The sequence below is a fragment of the Bos indicus genome, chromosome 9, assembly GCF_029378745.1.
Source record: "Bos indicus isolate NIAB-ARS_2022 breed Sahiwal x Tharparkar chromosome 9, NIAB-ARS_B.indTharparkar_mat_pri_1.0, whole genome shotgun sequence".
Lineage (NCBI taxonomy): Eukaryota > Metazoa > Chordata > Mammalia > Artiodactyla > Bovidae > Bos > Bos indicus.
The window spans coordinates 61,161,563-61,185,134 of record NC_091768.1 but is presented as its reverse complement, the minus strand read 5'-3'; the positions used below and the strand labels follow the sequence as shown (position 1 = coordinate 61,185,134).

General features: G+C 38.7%; 1 protein-coding gene across 1 annotated transcript; it reads left to right on the top strand.

Moving 5' to 3' along the window:
- The first annotated feature begins 5,323 nt into the window (after window positions 1-5,323).
- Window positions 5,324-23,252, top strand: PM20D2 (peptidase M20 domain containing 2). Its single transcript, XM_070796084.1, has 7 exons — window positions 5,324-5,918; window positions 8,304-8,452; window positions 12,592-12,734; window positions 14,074-14,228; window positions 16,824-16,959; window positions 18,000-18,107; window positions 18,328-23,252. Exons 1-7 carry the CDS (start codon window positions 5,463-5,465, stop codon window positions 18,465-18,467), a joined length of 1,287 nt encoding a protein of 428 aa, XP_070652185.1. The 5' UTR covers window positions 5,324-5,462; the 3' UTR covers window positions 18,468-23,252.
- The last annotated feature ends 320 nt before the right edge of the window (window positions 23,253-23,572 follow it).

Genomic DNA, 23,572 nt, shown 5'->3' with positions numbered 1-23,572 from the left:
GAGAAGTTTGAGAGGTGAATCCTTAGTAAAGGTAATTATTAACGTGATATGTACATGATCAAGTTGTACACATTGCTTGAGAGAAGACCTTGAAGAGATGTCCTCTCTTGAAGGACCTTCTAGTACTGCATTGGGTCCAAGTTCTAAATGTTGTATCAACAAGGGTAGGGGAGCCATAAAATTTGTCTCCATTTACCTGAACCATAACCTTAGGGGAGAAATGCTCTCACAGCACAAGCTGGGCTGTGTCCACACAGTGTTGTAGTCCCCTAGCCCTAGGGAATCAGGCAGTAAAGACACCTTTCCTCTGAGAGAAGCTCACTATCCTCATTTCCAGGAATGGTTATGGTCAGCAAAGCAGCTAATCTCACTGCCAAGAGGGAGGGAAGTCAAAGGGAGCCTCAAGTAACTTAGTACCAGGACATTCCAGGCTTTAAAATAGCTGCCTTTACCTCATGGGTCATTTGAAGAAATCTATACAGAACTTGAAAACAAGTTGTACTAGAACCTTACCCAACAGAAGCAAGATCCTGCCAGACATCTTTGCTCATTCCGTTTGTTTTTGTCTTCCAGAGTTTCTTCCTCAGTTTAACATTTTTCCTGCTTACTCACTCACTCCCTGGATGGTTTAATTCTCCTCTGGGTATAACCCAATATGCATAGTAGATACATGGATATGCAGTTTCCTTAGCTCCTCCTCTTTCCTTCCAGCCACTGCTAGGCTCTAGTATGGCGGCATCCATCTCCTTTGACACACATCCATCCACTGGCCCCTCACATTCTCACTGTCCCTATCTGTTGAATGACTTTACCATCCACCTAGCCATTCCCACTAGAAACCTCAGTCATCTCGCCTCCTTTGCTCACTTCTCTTCCCCCAAAAGAATGCCTTTCAAACAGGCATCAAATCTGGCCACTACTGTCTGAAGAATGTTTTTAGAGTCCGGGCACTTTGCAGGAAGTTTTTAGCTTGTCTCAGCCCAAAGTCTCTGTTTCCATTTACCCTCCACATCATCATCAATTATTCTTCCAGAACAAAAATCTGATTTTATTTCTCTCCTGTTTAGTAACATCTGATAGTTACTCACTGTCTCCTTAACAGTGCAGGACTTCTCTGGTGGTCCAGTGACTGAGACTCCATGCTCTCAGTATAGGGGGGCCGGGTTTCATCCCTGGTCAGGGAACTAGATCCCACATGCCATAACTAAGACCCAGTGCAGCCAAATAATATATAAAATAGATAAATGTTTTTTTTTAAAAAAAGTGTATACAACTCTGCTATGTCCCTTCACCCTCAATCAAAACTCATCTTTCTGCTAACCCGCTCTCTTGGTTCACTTATTATTGTTGTTGTTGTTCAGTTGTTCAGTCGTGTCTGATTCTTTGAGACCCCATGGACTGCAGCACGCCAGGCTTCCCTGCCCATCACCAACTCCCGGAACTTGCTCAAACTTATGTCCATTGAGTCAGTGATGCCATCCAACCATATCATTCTCTGTTGCCCTCTTCTCCTTCTGCCCTCAAACTTTCCCAGCATCAGGGTCTTTTCCAATGAGTCGACTCTTCACATCAGGTGGCCAAAGGATTGGAGCTTCAGCTTCCACACCAGTCCTTCCAATGAATATTCAGGATTGATTTATTTTAGTATTGACTGGTTTGATCTCCTTGCGATCCAAGGGACTCTCAAGAGTCTTCTCTAGCACTACAGTTTGAAAGCATCAATTCTCTGGTTACTCAGCCTTATAGCCAGCTTTCCCAATATCTTAGCCCAGAAGTGGTTTCTTAATGTGCTATCTAATTTTTCACTCTATTTCTTTTTCTGGGTTCTCAACATATTTTTTTTCTTCTCATTTAGGTCATGCTTTGCAAGTCTATGTTGAGGGTTTTATTTTACTATTTTATTTTATTATAATCATAAGAATATAAACCTTATCCAAGTCTGCTGTCTTGCCAGAAAGAGTTCTAAATCTGAAGTCCAGAATACTATCCAGTCTAGTCTTGTACAATTTGGCTGGTGTTTCAGTCATGGACAATGTTGCTTTCCCAGAGTAAAGGAAATACTTGATCTATTCTTCCCACCAAAGCACTCATTTGTCATGAATTTTCTCTTCTAAAAGATATGGAATCTGGTGTCATGGAGGCTCATTTCCTGAGCAGAGAGAGAAGTACCTTGGACTTTAAAACCAATCCTTTAATGAGAACACTTTCTACCCAGCCATTCCCCAAAACAAAGGTCAAAATTAACAGTTTAATACTAAATTCTGGGTATTGTATTATTTTTGCACATATAGCACCTGGTAAAGGAAGGGAAGTACTCTACATTAAAAAAAAATATTTCTGGGAAAAAGAATTACAGGCTTCTTAGTGGCAGCACATAGACAGTTGTATGAACATTATGCGTATAAATGACTGTGATAGTGAGAACTACTGAGCTGACCTGATTCAAGAAGGCATATGTCCAACTCCATCAGCTTCCAGAAGCCATTCTTCCTGCCTCTCAACCCCCACAGGCAAAGGACTGAGAAGTCTGGGGAGAAGAATCACACTGACACACACAGTATCTGTAGGTATTTATCATAGCTGAGTGGTTAATTGCTACCATTACTCCATTAGCCTATTAGATTCAAGAAGAAAAATCAACCAACAAACATTTATTGACAAGGAAAGGTTGTATCACCACCGTACCATGTTAGAAACACAGTGGGAAGGCAAAAGAAGTTTAAAGACTGGAGGGGAAGATATATATTCAACAACTTATTACAATTTATTAAATAAATTAATTTAAGAATACAATAAGTAAGAAATACAGGCTGCCAACAATAGAAACCCAACACATGAATGCATGCATGTGCATACACACAAAACAAAGCTTGAAATGAATCTACTTTTCTCTACCTCAAGTGACAGCTTTGTTAATTCACAAGTCATATAAATAGCAGCTTCTATATAGAATTTCTATGTACCCCTTTTCTGTTGTTGTTTATAGCTGCCTATAAAAGCAAGCAAACATGAGTGCTACTGATGTCAGCAGGCAGGGTTGCTGCAATAAATTTATTCAAAATGAGTAACTGTTATGGGTTCTGGTGACAATTGACAAGCTATAGATGAATTTAAGAATTTGGATAAGCAATAGAGCACAGAGGCTGAAAGTAGGCCCCTGGAGCCAGACTGGCTTCTGTTTTATACTTATCTATACATATCTAGAAGATCCACTACTTACCAGCAGTGAAATCTCATACAGTGCATCTGTAAAGTGAAGATAAACAATCTCATTAGCAACCTCATCGGTTGTTATGAGAATTACATGAGTTAATACTTTGTAAAGCACTTAGCTCCTGTTACAGAGGAAGTGCTCTACAAATGTCACCTATTGTTTTTACTCAAACAAGGCCAGTTTTTCAGCCAGCTGAGCACAGTAATGCGGAATCACATAGACTCAAAGGAGATTACTGCAGGAGTGTATCTTGGTAACTTTATTAAGCATAGACAAGACGGTCCAGGAATTTAATTCCACCTTTGTTGTCTCTAGAGCTGAGTTTTGGTTAGACTGAGAATGACAGTATTTTCTGATCTAGAATGTGACATTACTCTAGTATTTTAACATACTCTAGGATGTCAATACATGTAGTAGGTAAAAGCAGCAGTAGATAGTCTTCATGTATATTAGCTTTCTTTAGATCAGAAATGCATTTTCAAAAAAAAAACACATTTGGGGGACTTCCCTGGTGGTCCAGTGGTTGAGACGTCCCCTTCCAATGAAGGGGGTGTGGGTTCAATCCCTGGTTGGGAAGCTAACATCCCACATAAAACAGATGCAATACTGTAGCAATTCAATGAAGGCTTTTAAAAAGATTCATACCAAAAATATTTTTAAAAATATATTTGTCTTATTACATGAATATATTCTGTCTGATTTAACCTAATTGTTACAAATTAAGAATAGAGGTGATAGGGTATGAGATGCTGATGGAAGCTTTTACTATGTGGAACACCTTAGATTACAAATCTCTACCGTGCTATTAATAGTTATATCATCAACAACAGTTTTTCAGACTTTGTGCTTCACTCTGGAGAATCTTGAATTTCTTCATTGGGTAATCTAAAACCGAGTTATAACGTGGACAGCAACCGCACACCTCATGTTACTTGAGTTCAGCCTCAAAATTGTAAATGAAAACAGAAAATATGTTCTCTGTCAAAGCTGTTACTATTAAAAAAAACATAGTCAAATCAACAAAGTAGAATGAGTATCAGATCAGATCAGTCGCTCAGTCGTGTCCGACTCTTTGCGACCCCATGAATCGCAGCACGCCAGGCCTCCCTGTCCATCACCAACTCCCGGAGTTCACTGAGACTCACGTCCATCGAGTCAGTGATGCCATCCAGCCATCTCATCCTCTGTCATCTTTTAATTAACTTTGTTTTGCGCTTTAAAAAAAAAAAACAAAACCTCATTTTACATTCTTAATTCTAATTCTATTCCACTCAAATAGACTATAAAGGGAATACATAGATAGTGCTTACTGCGTTCCAGACGCTGTTCCAGTCATTAGTGAGTACTGATTCTAATGAGAAAGCCATATACAGTAGTTTCAGCTTTTCTATTACACAGTAATAACCTCAAGGAGAAGAAAGTGAGGGCAAACCGCAAAGTGAAGTTCGTAGTCTATAGACCGGTGTTCTTTGCAAACCATTTACATTGGCACCCAATTTTATGAACTAAAAACCTTGTATAAATTTGTATTACTATTCTAGAAACAGAGTGGCTTATTCCTATTTTAGAGAGAGCTGGTTTTTCAGGGAGACTATGTTCCACTTGACTCCCCTGGTTGGTTCAGCGATAAAGAATCCACCTGCACTGCAGCACGTGCTGGGGCTGAGGTGGGGGGAGAGGGGTTGTGTTTTAATCCCTGGGTTGGGAAGATCCCCTGGAGAAGGAAATGGCAACCCATTCCAGTATTCTTGCCCGAAAATCTCATGGACAGAGGAGCCTGGCGGGCTACAGTCGACGGGGTCGCAGTGTCGGACACGACTTATCGACTCTGAATATCAACAAACGTTCACTTGGTCTGCCTCTGATACCTATTAGCCAATGAAACCGTCCCCATTCTGCTACTGTGGGACAGAAGCAACGACGGGCAAGGAATAATATCCTTAGAGCATAGATCAATTGTCAGGACAGCCACGAGACCTGAGAAGAGCGGAGGAGGCGCCAGAACCGGGTTTTTCCCAGCGACCCGCGCCCGGACTGGGGGGCGGAGCACCTGCGGGCTGCAGAAGGGGCGGAGCACGTTTCGGGCGAGGCTCTGGAGGCGGGGCCGGGGGGACTCGGGGGCGGGTCTCCCGGGAGCTGTGGCGACGACCTCCGCGGACGCCGGGTGTGTACGCAGGCTCGGTGGGCCGCCGGGAGCGGCCAGCGTTCCACGGCGAGAACTGCTGACCGGTCACAGGCTGTAGGCACGATGAGACCCGGAGAGGAGCGGCCGGTGGAAGGGGGTGCCTGCGCCAGCGTCTCCGATCTGGAGCTGCTGAAGCTGCGCGCGGCGGAGTGCATCGACGCGGCGGCCGAGCGCCTGGGGGCCCTGAGCCGCGCCATCTGGAGCGAGCCCGAGCTGGCCTACGAGGAGCATCACGCCCACGGAGTGCTGACGCGCTTCTTCCAGAGCGAGACCCCGGCCGGGTCGTGGGCCGTGCAGCCGCACTACCAGCTGGCCACGGCCTTCCGCGCGGAGTGGGGGTCGCCGGGGGGCTGGGCGGCACCGCGCCCGCTGCACCTGGGCTTTCTATGCGAGTACGACGCGCTGCCCGGCATCGGGCACGCCTGCGGCCACAACCTGATCGCCGAGGTCGGGGCGGCGGCCGCCCTGGGCGTGAAGGGGGCCCTGGAGAGCCTCGCCGGAGTGCCTCTGCCGGTGAAGGTGAGGTGGGACCCGGGAGTGGGGCTCTCTTTGCCTGCCCAGTCCAGGACCGACCGGAGAAGGGCGGCAGCTGGCGCTTCCCTTGCGCATCAGTCCCTTCCCACCCCGGGGCAGGTGTAAGAGACAGCGCTCGATGTCCTGGCCTTTGCTATAGTGGGCAGAATCCCTGGATCAAAATCAGTAGTTCATGAGTTGCAGACCTAGCGACATTTTACAGATTTTTGCTTTTTCTCTCCTGTATGTGAAGTGAAGTCAGTCAGTCGTGTTCGACTCTTTGTGACCCCACGGACTGTAGCCTACCAGGCTTCTCCGTCCATGGGATTTTCCAGGCAAGAGTACTGGAGTGGATTGCCATTTCGTTCTCCAGGGGATCTTCCCTACCCAGGGATCGAACCCGGATTGTGGGCAGATGCTTTTACCGTCTGAGCCAGGGAAGTTTCTCCTGTATAGTTGTAAACAATTGAGTTGACTTTCTCCCTTAGTAAAGAACCTTAGAACCAAGCCTGGTTTTCGTGATGGCTTATTTTTGGTAATGGGGCAATCGCAATTGGCTGACAAGCTTGTGCAAGCTCTAGAAGGAAGTAGTTATTGTAGGGAGACCTGCAGACCCTCCTTGTTAGACTCCAAAAATTTTTTTTTTGTTTGTGGCAGTTCTAGAAGCTGTTGTGATTAGAATCATTGGAGTTTGGATAGGAAATGTTCAGCCAGTAGAACTACAAAACTTCTAGAAGTATACAGAAAATGGGAAGAGAGTGACCATTAAGAACATAGATGAGTTGATCCTTAAGTCTTAAAGTTTATTTCGTGATTTTAAGAAATTAACTCGAAATTAAACAGGGAAATGTTGTTTATGTTAGCCGTGCTGCTGCTGCTGCTGCTGCTGCTGCTAAGTCGCTTCAGTCGTGTCCGACTCTGTGCGACCCCATAGACGGCAGCCCACCAGGTGGGCAAGTTTAATCTTGTGTTACTCTGTTTTTCCAAATTGTATATTCTTCATTCTGTGAGCTAAGATTCAGTCAGCACCATTCCGGTTAAGGGGAAGACTAGTGTTATATTTAATATTCTTTAGCCCATTTTTTTCCAGCGTCAGTAACCTTTCTCTTTTATTCTAACAGTTCCATCTTTTGTGGCTTTTTTTGTTTAGCTGCCTTCTCTTTTCTGCCTCTGATTGGGCCATTGTTTTTCATCTGGCTAGGATTTTGTTTTGTTTGGGGGAGGAGGTGTCCTTTGCTGTTGCATGAAACACTGGAGAGGTTTAGCTTTAACCAGGTTTATGAAAGGTTCAGAGAAGTCAGCAAGATTTAACCTGAAAAGTCATCAGATTTCTTGAGTCAAAGATTAAGAGTAAAAAGCAGCTTAATATAAGAGTTTGGATGCCTGGAAGTATACACACTTCTGATTTTGAATCTTAATACTCAGATTTAGAAGGTTATCTGTCTTACCTGAAAATGGAGTTTTATGTTGATTCTCTTTGCAAGCCAAGACTTTTTCCAGCTTGTTTCATTGTGTTCTTGTACGTGACCTTGAAAGTGTATTAGTTGTTTATAGATAATTTGTCTTTACTTTTAAAAATTGTTTGAAGAAGTTAAAGTTTAAATATCAAAGTAAAATGTTTATTCTGTAAAGTTCTCTTTTGTTTAATTAGGTGTTTGGTGACCAATAAATCTGCCTGGTTGAGCTGGTGGAATCGAATTAGTAAGTTTGTGTAACAGTTGGCCATTTCTAACTGTGGTATTAAGATTTATTTAATATTTTTCATAAAGGATTAATGTGTTAAGACCTTTTAAAGAGGTAGTTTAGTAAAGAAACAAAGTTCAGGCCTGAAGGTCAGGGTATCTATCCCAGCTCTGCCTTAAGACTTGCTCTGTGACCTGGGGCAAGACACTTGACTCCGTGCCTCAAAACCACCTTTCTTAAAATGATGACAAGAATCTCTTACCTACCTCACAGGGTTGTTGTGAGGATAACTAGTAACTAAAAAGTTCCTTACAGTAAAGTGATTATGAATCATTATATACATATACTAAAAGATAATCAAATAAAAGCTTTAAGAAATAAGTCCTAAATAATTTTGAGGGACTTAGTATATAGTACTTATCTTTTTTCATCTTTGACATTAGTTATATAAAATTGTGTTAGAAGATTGGGAAAAATTTCCTGTAGAGGTTTTAGTACATACTCTGCAATAAATTGGTATAATAATGTCAACTGCAAGTTTGTGATTAATTTAGCACCATATATTTATGCCCACTGCATAATTTAAGAGTCAGAGAACAAAATCTCTCTTCATAGTTTGATGTAGATTGTGAATATATATGCAAGGAAATCTGACTGACATTTCCTACTAGGAATTTTTGTCCCTCTGACACAGTTATTTCTTTCTAGGTAATTGTCCTGGGAACCCCTGCAGAGGAAGATGGTGGTGGCAAAATTGATTTAATTGAAGCCGGGGCTTTCAAAAATCTTGATGTTGTTTTTATGGCCCATCCATCTCAAGAGAATGCTGCTTATCTACCTGATGTTGCTGAACATGAGTGAGTAATCAAGTTGAAAGAAACTTCTTATTTATTTTGGTACCTGGGTGCATCATTGAAGTGGTTTAAATTTTTACATCAGAAGTTTCACCATAATAGTTAATGGTCCAGTTAGTAGTCTGGTTCCAAGGAGCCACTGCTCAGGTGCTTCAGGAAAACCCTACATTCTCTGCAGTATCTAGAGAGTAATAGAGGAACCAACCCAGGAGGGCTAGTGATAGTTCAGTGCTAAGGATAGTTCAGTTAACCTACCTCTCTGCATCCCCTGTTTTCAGAGGGTGAGTATTTTAACTGTCCTGGTGTCTTCGGCCTTATCACCAGAAATTGGTGTTGTGACAGGAGGAAGAATCTTTCGTCTTTGGTTTCAAGGATGATGTATAGTAGTACACCTCTGAAAAACTTTAGAGATTAGAAATCTCTGCCAATGCCTCTGGCTAGAAGGGGCCAGTGGCTGCAGGCAGGCTTCCCAGTCCATTAGCCTTCTAGGATTTAGGGTTAGGTAGGTTTATTGGCCTTGATCCTGAAGTCAGCCCTTTTGGCCTCAGGCCTTTTCTTAGTATCTGACTTCTTAGATTTTCATTGGCCATCTTCTAAGGTGGAAAGAGAACAAGAACAAAAATTTAAAAAAATTACTCATCTATTTATGCTAAAAATCTGTAACAATAAATAAAGCACTGTGTCACATCCTGTCCTTTTCTAGAGATGTATATTCTTCCAGAACTTTTAGGGTGTATTAATAGCCATAAAATAGGTACATGTATAAATTAAATTTTAAAGGAGGATTTCCCAAAAAAATATTCTTCTAAATATATTGTTGATCTTGCTCTTGCTTTTTAAATTAAACAGTATGTCTTGAATATCATTCCACATCACTTTTTAAATACGTTTTTAAGCCTAAAATACTAATGCTAATACAAAACAAGCATTAGCATTTCTTTTCCTGTAGTTTATTGTGCTTTAATTGTACATAGATTTGAATCCTAGAAAAAATAGTGCTAGAATCCTTTTCATAAAGGACATCCTTTTCTATTTTATAATATTTATCACCAGTTTTGTTAAAATTCCAGTTTCTGAGTGATGGTGATAAGATATATATTGAGGAAATAACAAGTATCCTAAAATTTTTAAAATGTATTTTACTTGAATGCTTTTACTTGTTTTGTTTTGTTAATTGAATGTTTGGAATCAGTAAGAATTGTCATGAGCCTCCTGAATCTACTCATTTAAAAAAAAAATCTAAGTGACTTTTTATTAATTTACACATGGGTACTATTATTCAGGCTTAAAAAGTATTATCAAAGCAAGTCATCTTTGTAAATAACTATTTAATATGTAATCGTTTCTTTAAACCTTCAGTTCAGTTCAGTCACTCAGTCATGTCCAACTCTTTGCAACCCCATGGACTGCAGCACTCCAGGCCTTCCTGTCCATCACCAACTTCTGGAGTTTACTCAAACTCATGTCCATTGAGTCAACGATGCCATCCAGCCATCTCATCCTCTGTCGTCCCCTTCTCCTCCCGCCTTCAGTCTTTCCCAGCATCAGGGTCTTTTCAAATGAGTCAGTTCTTCGCATCAGGTGGCCAAAGTATTGGAGTTTCAGCTTCAGCATCAGTCCTTCCAATGAATATTCAGGACTGATCTCCTTTAGAATGGACTGGTTGGATCTCCTTGCAGTCCAAGGGACTCTTCAAGAGTCTTCTCTAACACCACAGTTCAAAAGCATCAATTCTTTGGCGCTCAGCTTTCTTTATAGTCCAACTCTCACATCCATACATGACTACTGGAAAAACCATAGCTTTGACTAGACGGACCTTTGTTGGCAAAGCAATGTCTCTTCTTTTTAATATGATGTCTAGGTTGGTCATAACTTTCCTTCTGAGGAGTAAGCGTCTTTTAATTTCATGGCTGCAGTCACCATCTGCAGTGATTTTGGAGTCCAAAAAAATAAAGTCTGACACTGTTTCCCCGTCTATTTGCCATGAAGTGATGGGACCAGATGCCATGATCTTCGTTTTCTGAATGTTGAGCTTTAAGCCAACTTTTTCACTCTCCTCTTTCACTTTCATCAAGAGGCTCTTTAGTTTTTCGCTTTCTGCCAGAAGGGTGGTATCATCTGCATATCTGAGGCTACTGATATTTCTTCCGGCAGTCTTGATTCCCGCTTGTGCTTCATTCAGCCCAGCGTTTCTCATGATGTACTCTGCATATAAGTTAAAGAAGCAGGGTGACAATATATAGCCTTGATATACTCCTTTCCCAATTTGGAACCAATCTGTTGTTCCATGTCCAGTTGTAACTGTTGCTTCCTGACCTGCATACAGGTTTCTCAAGAGGCAGGTGAGGTGGTCTGGTATTCCCATCTCTTTCAGAATTTTCCACAGTTTATTGTGATCCACACAGTCAAAGGCTTTGGCATAGTCAATAAAGCAGAAGTAGATGTTTTTCTGAAACTCTCTTGCTTTTTCGATGATCCAGTGGATGTTGGCAATTTGATCTCTGGTTCCTCTGCCTTTTCTAAAACCAGCTTGAACATTTGGAAGTTCATGGTTCACGTATTGCTGAAGCCTGGGTTGGAGAATTTTGAGCATTACTTTACTAGCGTGTGAGATGAGTGCAATTGTGCAGTAGTTTGAGCATTCTTTGGCATTGCCTTTCTTTGGGATTGGAATGAAAACTGACCTTTTCCAGTCCTGTGGCCACTGCTGAGTTTTCCAAATTTGCTGGCATATTGAGTGCAGCATTTTCACAGCATCATCTTTTAGGATTTGAAATGGTTCAACTGGAATTCCATCACCTCCACTAGCTTTGTTCATAGTGATGCTTTCTAAGGCCCACTTGACTTCACATTCCAGAATATCTGGCTCTAGGTTGGTGATCACACCATTGTGATTATCTGGGTCATGAAGGTCTTTTTTGTATAGTTCTTCTGTGTATTCTTGCCACCTCTTCTTAATATCTTCTGCCTCTGTTAGGTCCATACCATTTCTGTCCTTTATTATACCCATCTTTGCATGAAATGTTCCCTTGGTATCTCTAATTTTCTTGAAGAAATCTCTAGACTTTCCCATTCTGTTGTTCTCCTCTATTTCTTTGCATTGATCACTGAGAAAGGCTTTCTTATCTCTCCTTGCTATTCTTTGGAATTCTGCATTCAAATGGGTATATCTTTCCTTTTCTCCTTTGCCTTTTGCTTCTCTTCTATTCACAGCTATTTATAAGGTCTCCTCAGACAACCGTTTTGCCTTTTTGCATTTCTTTTCCTTGGGAATGGTCTTGATCCCTGCCTCCTGTACAGTGTCACAAACCTCCGTCCATAGTTCTTCAGGCCCTCTGTCTGTCAGATCTAATCCCTTGAAATTTGTTTTTTATTGTATCTGAGTAGTTAGACTAGCATGAGAACTATTTGAAAGTGAGAAAACAGTGTATAAAATTTTAAGGCTTTAGTGATACGGGTATTCTGGAACATTAATAAAGTATTGATCAGGAACAGCTGACTTAAAGCAATAGTATTTATAAAATTGTGAGTTTAATCTGATTTTTAGAGGTTTTCTTAACCCATTTCAAATATTACATCCTGGCAAATCTCTGGTAGTCCACTGGTTAGAACTCTGTGCACTCACTGCTGAGGGCACAGAATTTGATCCCTCCTCAGAGAGCTAAAAATCCATAAGCGGGGTAGCTCTGCAAAAAAAAAAAAAGTAAAAATAAAAACCCACACACACAAAAAAGTGACCTCCTTTTGGCTTTCCTTGACCTTTCCCCACCCCTAAGACAGAATTATCTGAGTTTCTGCAGACCTTTGATAGAGAACTGTCACAATACAGTGTAGAAGACAGGAGCCATCTTTTTTGTAATACCAGCACTTAATACAGTATTGGATTGTTTATTTAAGTTTAATGGTGTACAGATTTAATTTGAAGAGGAGTTTGAGCAAAATTCTTTTTTGGACTGCCTTCTTTGTGTTAGTTCCTGTTTTACACGTAAATTAGAACTAAAATATGTAAATTGATACATTATTGCTACAAATAATTTGCAAATAAAAATTCCAGCAGTGTGAATTAATTTTGAATAATGATTGGGTTTTCTTTGTTTAGTGATATTGAAAAAAGTAATCCCTAATGATGTTTTATTTCCTAGTGTGACTGTGAAGTACTACGGTAAAGCGTCTCATGCTGCTGCTTATCCCTGGGAAGGGCTGAATGCATTAGATGCTGCTGTCCTCGCTTACAACAATCTGTCTGTGTTAAGACAGCAACTGAAACCAACCTGGAGAGTTCATGGTACAAATGTCAGATACTTTGGGTAATAGATGGTGCTTAATATATTTGAGTGCAATACAATTCTTTAATAGACTATTTGATGAAAAAAATTGGGGTTTAAAACAAATACATAAATTTTTTTAAATGTAAAAAAAATTGGGGACATTTTATGTACTGTATGAATATTCAAAAAATTTTTTAACATTTTCAGAAATTCCTGGGGCAGGATAGTAGATGTTTGTTTACATGTGGTTAAGATTATTTGTACATAAATAGTATGGTCATTTTGAGTATTAGAACTGATGTTTTTATGTAAAGGATATATGTTCTTTCTGTTGGTATTTGAAAGTTAGAACTTGATTTCCCAGTTATCCTGTTTCTTGATAACAAAATTTCATTGTTTTCTCATTTAAAAAAAATTGATGGTTACTGGTTTTATATATTCAAGTGCTGTTAATCCTAAGTAAACGTATTACGCATAATTTAAAATTATGTGTAGCACTTTAATGTAAATACAGTAATAAAGTACTGTCTTGAAGTTGCAGATTTATTTTTTAGTTTCTTTCCTTATGCTTTGGGAAAGTATTCTACTTCAAATCTCTTCTTTACCCGATTTTGCTGTACTCTAAAATTAGTTCGTAACTGCACTTTTACCAATTTTCTACTTTAGTGTCTTTAAAAGGACCAAACATGAATATGTAAAAATACTTTTTAAAAAAAGCAGGTCATAAAATATTAGGCTTTGCTTATTTATTTTAGTTATTATTTTGAATGGATACATCTTCCTTCTCAGTGTAGTTCCAAATAAATGCATTTGTTTTGACAGCTGAGAGTATACTTTGTGATCTTTGATTTGTATTGGTTTCTTATTGACATAAAAATATTCTCAAATATTTCCCCAGAGCCAAACGCCATTTAAAGTGGGATTCCTAAGATATGAGGGTAATTATAGAACCTCATACCATTGGGGTTTTTCCTTATGTCAAAAGTTTAGCAAAATATACAACTGTGAGAAAGCCCACTGAAATAAAACTCCCTTTCAGAAGGCTAACAATACTTGTAAAAATTTCTGACAGTTTCTTTTTAGTCAAGAATCATAATTTATTAACATCATGTAAATTCCTCAGGCTAAAGTACATACAGACAGTTATTTTATTTTTCCTGTTAGCCAGTAAGTATCCCACAATGCATTGAAACTTGAATAACATCAAAATCTTGATTGGTGTATATGTGAAGGTAATAAGTTTAAACTATTTTTCTGTATATTTGTTTTGGCTGAAAAACTTTATGGTTGTATTTAAACTAAAGGAATGGTCTCCAAGCTCCAAGTTCAATTCCAGTAATTTGGTTCTTTTTATAGGTATAATAAAAAATGGTGGTGTAAAACCCAATATCATTCCCTCTTATTCTGAGTTAATATATTACTTCCGTGCACCCTCAATGAAAGAACTTCCAGTTTTGACCAAAAAGGCAGAAGATTGCTTCAGAGCTGCAGCTTTGGCTACTGGGTGCACAGTAAGAACTTTTAAGAGTTAATCTAAGTTATAATCAGAAGTATATATGTGGGCTGGGACTGTCTATATTAAGTTACATTAGAACCTAATTTTGCCTTGCTTTCATTTGGCAGTGTCTTGAATATGCAAAAATCAGTTGATTTGAAAGTCTTTCATTCTTATTTATTTTACTCGGTGTTCGCACAGGGAAGACCACAGTTGTCTTATCGCACAGGACTTAGAATAACTGGTATTGCTGAGCTAGAATCCCTGCCTTTCTGCAAGTTATATTTTTCCTTATTGGCAGTTATGCTTTTAGAATTGCTCTATATAGTTGCTATGAAGGCAACTTTATGGCAAAATCAGCCAAACCTATCTTTTGTTTTTATTCCTCCTGTCACAGTTACTGCTTTTGATACCGTATTTTACACCTTTTTCTTTTGTGTGTCCCTTAACTCATTATTATAATTACACATGATTTTGCTACTTCTGTCTTTTAACCTTCCTACTAGCTTTAAAGTGGTTGATCTACTACTTTTACCATGTATTTACCTTTGGCAATGAGATTTTTCCTTTTGTAATTTTCATATTTTCAATCATGGCCTTTTTTTTTTTTTTTTTTGCTTAAACAGTCCTTCAGACATTTCTTAGAAAGTTGGGGCTTTGTGATACTGAACTCTTAGGTTTTGCTTGTCTGTGAAACTTTTGATTTCTGCTTCAAATCTGAATGAAAGCTTTGTCAGGAGGGTATTCTTGGTTGTAGGCTTTCCCTTCCATCACTTTAAGTATATTGCGCTACTCCCTCTGGCCTGCAGAGTTTCTGCTGAAAAGTCAGCTGATAGCCTTATGGGAATTCCCTTGTAGGTAACTTGTTGCTCTTCTCTTTTGCTTTTTAATATTCTGTCTTCATCTTTAATTTTTGCTGTTTAATGACAGCATGGTCCTTTTCAGGTTGATCCTGTTTGGTATTCTCTGTGTTTCTTGGACTAGATGTCTGTTTACCAGATTAGAGAAGTTTTTAGCTATTATGTCTTCAAGTATGTTCTCTGCTCCTCTCTCTCTCTTCTCCTTTTGGGATCCCTATAATACAAATGTTAATACTCTCGATGTTGTCCCAAAGGGTTCTTAAACTGTCTTCATTTTTAAAAATTCATTTTTCTTTTTTCTTTTCAGCTTGAGTGATTATCACTACTTTGTCTTCCACTTTGCTCATCTGTTACTCTGTATCATTTAATCTACTGTTGATTTCTTCTAGTGTATTTCTTATTTCAGTTACTGTATTGTTTAGCTCTGTGTAGTTCTTTTTTATATTTTCCAACTCTTTGTTTAAAACTTCTCTTTCTGTTCATCCATTCTTCTCCTGAGTTCTTTGAGCATATTTATGATTATTACTTTAAATATCTTATCAGATAGATTGCTTATCTCCTCTTATACTTAAATAGTCTTTTAATAATTTTTATGTTTTGGCTGACTTATAGTATCTGTTGGGCTTCCCTGGTAGCTCAGCTCATAAAGAATCCACCTGCAATGTGGGAGACCTGGGTTCAATCCCTGGGTTGGGAAGATCCTCTGGAGAAGGGAACAGCTACCAACTCCAGTATTCTGGCCTGGAGAATTCCTTGGAGTCACAAAGAGTCAGACACAACTGTGTGACTTTGTTTAGATTTTCATTGTTTCTAACTTAGATATTGCTAAGAGTAAAATAATTATTATCTCTGCCATTTTATAATTGGTTTTTGCTAATGTTATTGGAATTATCTTTAGTTTGTGGGAATATTGCCCATTTTTTATTTAATAAAATCTAAATCTGTAAATCCTCTTAACTGGGCACATGTAAACTGCTTCTGTATCTTAATGCACTGAAATTAATAAATGAGGACCATAGTCAACCCCTCCACACTGTGGATCTTCTGTCTTTCTCTTAAAGTACTTCATACCTTTCAGACCAGGTAGTGGTGTCAGTGTCAGTTTGTATACTACTGCTGCTGCTAAGTCGCTTCGACTCTGTGCGACCCCATAGACAGCAGCCCACCAGGCTCCTCCGTCCGTGGGATTCTCCAGGCAAGAACACTGGAGTGGGGTGCCATTGCCTTCTCCAATGCAGGAAAGTGAAAAGTGAAAGTGAAGTCGCTCAGTTGTGTCCAACTCTTAGCGATCCCATGGACTGCAGCCTACCAGGCTCCTCTGTCCATGGGGTTTTCCAGGCTGAAAATTAGTAAATCTTGATTTGTCTTTTAGGGGCTGTAGCCTAGAGCAGTGTTTCTTATGTGGCTTTGGGACCACCTGCATCAAAATTACTTGGGGGTGCTGGTTAAAGTGGAGATTCCTGGCTGCCCCCACTCCTGGTTTAGGTGACTGAAACTGAGACTACTGGTTGGTAGAACTAGGTGACCTTGTGTGCTTTGGTGCGTGTAAAGCATAAAGGAGATAGGGTCCTAGGAACTCCCACTATAGAAAAATGTGTTTTTTTTAAAGTAAAGATTTGAGAGAGTTTATATCCTGAAGGGGAGGCGCCTCCTTTTAAAACCTCTTCCTGTTAGAGAACCAGTGCTGATTTGAAAATTAGATCGTGAATTCAAATTTCTTAATTTTAAATTTGTGTTATAATTTTTATTAGGTGGAAATTAACGGTGGAGCACATGATTATTACAATGTTCTTCCCAATAAGAGTCTGTGGAAAGCTTATGTTGAAAATGGAAAAAAGCTGGGAATAGACTTCATTTCAGAAGATGCTATGTTCAGTGGCCCTTCAGGTAATTAAGTTCTTTCAGACATACCATGCTGTTTGAGGAAGGGAACTACCATCCAAGGTTAAATGGTTTTGCTTAACAACTTTGGAGGTTGGGGGAAGTATTGCTTATGCTTTTTAATGACACTTTTTTACAAACTTAATGGTTAGGAGAAAGACATTAAAGAACTCTTCAGTGAATGTAGAATGTCATGTGAACAGATTTGCTTTTAGAAACAGCCAACCTACTCTTGGCTTTATATTCTAAGTGTTTCTAGTGTTTAAATTTGCTTAGTTCTAATTTTTAAGTAAGCTACTTAAAGGGGAAATCGAATTTTAATTCATTCTCAGTTATCAGTAAACAGGTTACTAAGGACTTGGCTATATGGGGACATTTTCAGTTTCTGAGAAATAACAAACAACTATTAGAATTTAAACATGCATAAGTATATCAGGTTATTTTAGGGTTTTTTTTTTGTGCTTTAAAGAGCATTATTGTTAACATGTTTACATGTTAGAAATGTATCTCCTAAAATATGGTAGATATTGATGATGTAGACTCAGGGGGACTTGGAGATAAAAACAGGGTGTTGATGTCATTCAATGAGATAAGAGTTCAAGGGAAAGAGCAGGCTGAAGTAGGGTGGGTTGGTATAAATTATTCATTTGTTAAATTTGAGGTCTTCATAGGACTTCTCAGGAAAGCTGTTCAATAGCCTATTCCAAAAGTTGTCTAGGTCCAGACTTAGGGGTTGTCAACACATGAGAGGTGATTGAAGACATAGGTTTCAATGTTGAGGAGGTTGCCTGAGGACACAGAGGAAGGAGTAACCCAGAGATGAAGCCCTAGGGATCACCAGTGCTCAGGAAACAGGCAACAGAAGTGACTAGAGAGGGAGTCATAGAGAAAGCCAGTCAGTAGAGAGTGGAGTCATGGAAACCAAAAGGGTAGAGAATTTCTGGAAGGGAAGGAGTTATAAATCATGTCAGATGTATAGAGATTAAGGTACATGTGCTCTGTTGGACTAGCAATTAAAAATTCATGATTCGTCTTACCTTTCCAAGGATCTACCGATTTTGGAAATGTTTCTTTTGTGGTTCCCGGGATTCATCCATATTTTTACATTGGGTCTAATGCCTTGAATCATACAGAACAATATACTGAAGCTGCAGGTAAGTGTTGATGTTTTGACATGAGCTCTTTTTGTAGTAGTAGCTGCCCTTCTAACTGCTCAGTTTAGCCCATTATCACTTCTTTACCGAACACCTCAGGAAATACTGTATTGTGGTGGTCAGTTGAGAGGCCATTTAGATATTGAGAGCTAACCTGAAAACGAATAAATTAGGTGTAATACATATGAAATTACCTTTATTTAACTTCTCTCCTCTTTAGGATCACAAGAAGCTCAGTTCTACACTTTGAGAACAGCCAAAGCTCTGGCAATGACTGCATTGGATGTTATTTTTAAACCAGAGTTGCTGGAAAGAATCAGAGAGGACTTCAGATTGAAACTAGAAGAAGAAAAGTTTTAAATACAGTAGAATAAAAGGAGGGTTTAGGAGCTACTTACAGATCATTCAGAAGAAGTGATAATTTTTTTCCTGTAATCTTTTTTAATGAGCGAGGAGGGCATGGCTTGTTTTTCAGTCTTAAAGGAGTCAAATTCCTCTTACCTGAAAAGTGAGGACATGATGTGGAAAAAACATATTACCTCATATCTACAGTGAAAATTTCGCAAATCTGTGTCTGATGAAATTGTGACCTTTCAGAGCTGGCATTTCATAAACAACCTGGATGACACATGGTTTATTGGTGATAATATTTTATAAAGCCATATGTTGTGTGAGTGTATTTTAAAAGATCCAAGAGATTTCAGGCTTTACATTCATAATGGGCACATGAAGAGATATTTTTGGTATTGGTTGGTAACACGTGTTCTATAAAGTTGTTTAAGAATTCCTGTTCTAAATTTAGGGAAGATTCATTTGGAATATCTGACTGTATCTGTTTCAGTCTAGAGACTCTTTTCATTGATAATAAAGGTAGGCTTTTAATCAGAAATGCTGTGGGAAACAATTAGAAACTCAGCTACAAAGAATGAGCTTAAGTTACCATTTGAAAGAAAATGAAAATGTTCTTTTTTGTATATAACCTACTCTGAGAAGTGGCAATGAAGTGCTGTTTCTCATTCCGTATTATTGTAATAGGGAAAATGGTAGATGGATAGGATTAGACTCTTCCTGTAAGGTTTTTGCTTGGTGGCCCCATGTGTCCTAGAGGAATATGGTGAGAGGAGTGATGTCTGCTTATCTTGAATGTTAATATCATGGAACTGGTCCCCTTTACCTAGCAGCCCTATTCAGGCTTCTCCTCAGAAGCTAGCCTGTCCAGCCTGAGCAAACTCGGTAGTTTATTAAATTTAGGGAACAGAATTCTAAGCCCCCTTAAACCCCATGCTAACCCAGTATAAACTAAAAAGTATTATATTAGTTTTTCCTGGTGTGACTTTCTTTGTCATGATAAAAAAATGTGAAAAGTTTCCAGTAAAACAAATATATTAAGCTGTGAGTATAGTAAAGGTCCAGGAGTCTTTATTTTAAAGAGAGTCCTCAAATTTGAGTCATAAGCATTCCAAAAATGGAAGGGGGGAAGAGAGCAAAGTGAGCATTTGGTCTCAGCTGTAAGCAGGTCAATTTGTATGCTCTAACACTTTGGCTTCTCATTTGGAAAGTTAGATTTGATCCCTTATCCTTATAGTCTTTTAAACCTCTATTTCCTCTTCTATCTGAAGCTATTTAAAGATAAAAGAAAGGGGAATTTGAGAGGAGAGTTAGTATTTGAGAATTGCTTTCCTTCTGTATCTGCTGTCTGCAGACTGGCCTGATTTGGCAAGCAGCCTGATTGTTTATGGCTAGCATGCTGAAAATGAGCTGTTCTTTTTTTAAAGGGAGCAGGAAGAAACAGCATCAGAGAGCAAATTGTGTGACCTGCAACACCTAAAATATTTACTGTCTGCCCCAGTCCATCCTGTATAACATAAAAACTGGTCCTCTTTGACTTACATCATATAATCAGATCTTCTCCTAGAAGAAGACTTCAAGCCTCTGGATCGAAAACACTGAGAAAGGGATTTAGACAGCAGTGCCCATAATGTGTCAGTGGTTTGTCCTCACTGGGGGTTGTGGCTCTTTCAAAGTTTGCTTTCTTGTAGTATCCAGCCTTAAGGCCGTCTCCTGTGCAAGCCACTCTTCTTAACTCTTTGTATCAGCTTTTAGAACTTGATCCTCCTTGACATTCTTTGTCTGATTTTTAAAAATCAGAGTAGATCCCTGGATCCGGAAGATCCCCTGGAGAAGGGAATGGCTACCCACTTCAGTATTCTTGCCTGGAGAATTCCATTTCCCCCTAGATCTCACCTTCACATTTTATGTTAAGTTATTTAGTATAATTCAGACTTTATTCTTTATAATTAAGACTTTTTAAATCCCTCTTCATTTTTATTTACTAGTGAGTTAATAGCCATGTTACATTAAAGCATGTAAATAAATACGTAAATAGGAGGCCAACTTGGAGACTGGGGGAGAAGGGTCAACTCGGAGAGTACGGGAGTCCTTCACACTTACCCCAAGAAAAAAATAAATAAATAAATAAATACGTAAATAAATGCTGAGTCAAAATCTCCCATCCAGAGGAATAAGTGTAGCTAATATTCGCTATGTAATTAGAATTTGGGAGACTACTTCCTTTGTGAAAGTATTAGTTGCTCAGTCGTGACAGACTCTTTGTGACACATGGACTGTAGCCCACCAGGCTCCTCTGTCCATGGGATTTCCCAGGCAAGAATACTGGAGTGGGTTGCATTCCCTTCTCCAGAGGATCTTCCCAACCCAGGGATCAAAGCCAGGTCTCCCGCATTGCAGGCAGATTCGTTACCGTTTGAGTCACCAGGGAAACACTTCTTTGTAACGGTAGTTTTTCCTTTTGGAACTAAGGTCTTTCTTTATCCTCATACTTCAGTGGCGTGTTTGTAATGTGCTAAATTTTCATAAATGTTTATACTTAGCTTAAATTATCATTGTGTTGATTGGGCCTCACATTTTAGATTAAATCTCCAAAGATTATTTGGAGGATAAATGGAGAACCACTCAATTTCAGGAGAACAGTGTCACTTCTAGATAAAAAGGGTTATATATATATGTATATACATATACTCTATATATGTAAATGATGAATAATTTTAGGAGGTTGACACATGAATAAGACTTTTTCAAAATTTGGTGTCTCGTTTTTCAGAAAGGGGGCAACTAACTTTTTCTCCCAGAATTAGTTTGAATAATGACACTTGACCATCTCTTAGATTCAGTGATTGTATGTTATTCCTCTGCTCAATTATGTATTCTTTGAAGCCATTGTCTTTTCAGTATGCTTAATTTCCTTTAGGTACATTAAAACCTGACTCATTTGAAAGATAAAACAGGCCAAGCTAAGTCAGTATAAAGTTTAAAAGAATTTGACCTTTAAAATATTGAATCAACTTCTGACCTAAACTAGAGACATAGGTGGACCTGCTTGAGTATCTTGGTTTATATAGAAAATGGTTTTTTTACATGCTTTTTTTTTTTTAACTTTCACTATTCACAGGCTAAACTAAAAGCCTTTTCCTCAAATACCAACTTTTGGCTATTTTTGTTAAATTAATAGACCTAAAATGTATAATCCAGATTAATGGTTTACATTTAATAACAGATTGAACATGTGTTTTCTTTTGTGATTTAATTTTAAAAGCAGGCCTGACTGAATATGGGACCTGTATAAAACGATTATGTGGTACTACTCACTACTAGAGGGCTTCCCTGGTGGCTCAGACAGTAAAGCGTCTGCCTGCAATGCGGGAGACCCGTGTTCGATTCCTGGGTCGGGAAGATCCCCTGGAGAAGGAAATGGCAATCCACTCCAGTACTCTTGCCAGGAAAATCCCATGGATGGAGGAGCCTGATAGGCTACAGTCCATGGGGTCGAAAAGAGTCGGACATGACTGAGCGACTTCACTTTGACTCACTACCAAGTTGCTATATACTATAATAATGATTGAATGTAGCTAATATTTAGCTTGCCTCTTAAAATTCTCAGGTTCTATTAGTTTTAAAAACTACTCATATTTTATTAATTATTCAGGAATTTTTCCCTTTTAATTGCTTCTTCCTGTAGCACTCATAAGGGCTGGGACATTTAGGTTAAACTAGAACACTCTTGCCTGGAAAATCCCATGGACGGAGGAGCCTGGTGGGCTGCAGTCCATGGGGCCGCTAAGAGTTGGACATGACTGAGCAACTTCACTTTCACTTTTCACTTTCATGCATTGGAGAAGGAAATGGCAACCCACTCCAGTGTTCTTGTCTGGAGAATCCCAGGGACAGGGGAGCCTGATGGGCTGCCGTCTATGAGGTTGAACAGAGTCGGACACGACTGAAGTGACTTAGCAGCAGCAGCAGCAGAACATTTTCATCGGTTTGTGAATACTTATATAAACTGGAACTGTTTTGGTTTCCCACAATCCTCCAAAGGACTGTTTATTTATTAGTGAGTTGTAGTGATCTTTTCAACAGTTGAGTTTGGTAAACATTTGTCCAGGAGAGCCTACTTCTAAGCACTGGGGGTAAGGTAAAGAGTGAAATATAGTTCATGCTCCCAAACACTTGTGGTTGGTGGTAACTTCTCATAAGATTGGCTTCATTTAAGCAACACTGGGTTTGAGGGAACACCTGAAGGCTGCTGTCTTGGAAATTTTTGAGGAAGTGTTTCTGAAATATTTTAAAATACCTGAGTTATCTCAGTCTGTTTGAATAGAAGAAATTGATATGAAAAGTCTTCTTAAAGAATGATTATCTACAAACCTGTATAATATGTTCTTTTTAGAAAACCTTTCAGATAGTTTTTATTTTATACATTTCTTACTTTTTATCTGAAGTATCTCTGGTCTTCTGGAAAATGTCCTACATAGTACTAGCCTTCAAAAGATCAAAGTAAATTTTCATTATAAAATAAGTCAATTGTCTTCCTGCTAGCCAGCAACTCTTTATAAGTGTGTAAAGTATGAAAAACTGCTTCTTTATTTTTGTTTATACTTCAGCAAGCCTTTTGCAAACAAATTATATAGTTAAGGATGATGCATTTGATATGTATGAAGTTAATATTTTCAAGTAAAATCAATCTCTACTACCATCAGATCATAGTCATTTAAAAAATATTTTAATGCATACATATATTAAAGTATGTATGAAAAAATGTATGATGTTAATAAATGTATTTATCAAATAGCAGTTGTGGTTTTTTTCAACCTATATAGGGAGTTTTGAAAATGCATGACTATAAAGCACAATTACCCAAATACAGTGTGACATAATCTTTTTTAAAAATTTATTTTTTGGAGAGGATAATCTCTTTACAATGTTGTGTTGGTTTCTGCTGTATATATTATAGTCTCTTATTCAGTATTACAGATGTTGCTTTTATACTATAATGTCATGTTATGTATATGAGAATTTAAAAAGAACAATTATTTTTGTTTAAAAACGAGTGTTTTACTAGTCTCAGATGCTGAGAAATGCCAGGACAAGTTTTACATGATAAGACATAG

What these genes read in the sequence shown, in the direction of transcription:
- PM20D2 (XM_070796084.1), top strand. Translation starts at nt 5,463, where the DNA reads ATGAGACCCGGAGAGGAGCGGCCGGTGGAAGGGGGTGCCTGCGCCAGC. An exon ending in CCTGATGTTGCTGAACATGA is followed by an intron (nt 8,453 to 12,591) that starts GTGAGTAATCAA and finishes TTTATTTCCTAG; the next exon opens with TGTGACTGTGAAGTACTACG. An exon ending in ACCAACCTGGAGAGTTCATG is followed by an intron (nt 12,735 to 14,073) that starts GTACAAATGTCA and finishes TTCTTTTTATAG; the next exon opens with GTATAATAAAAAATGGTGGT.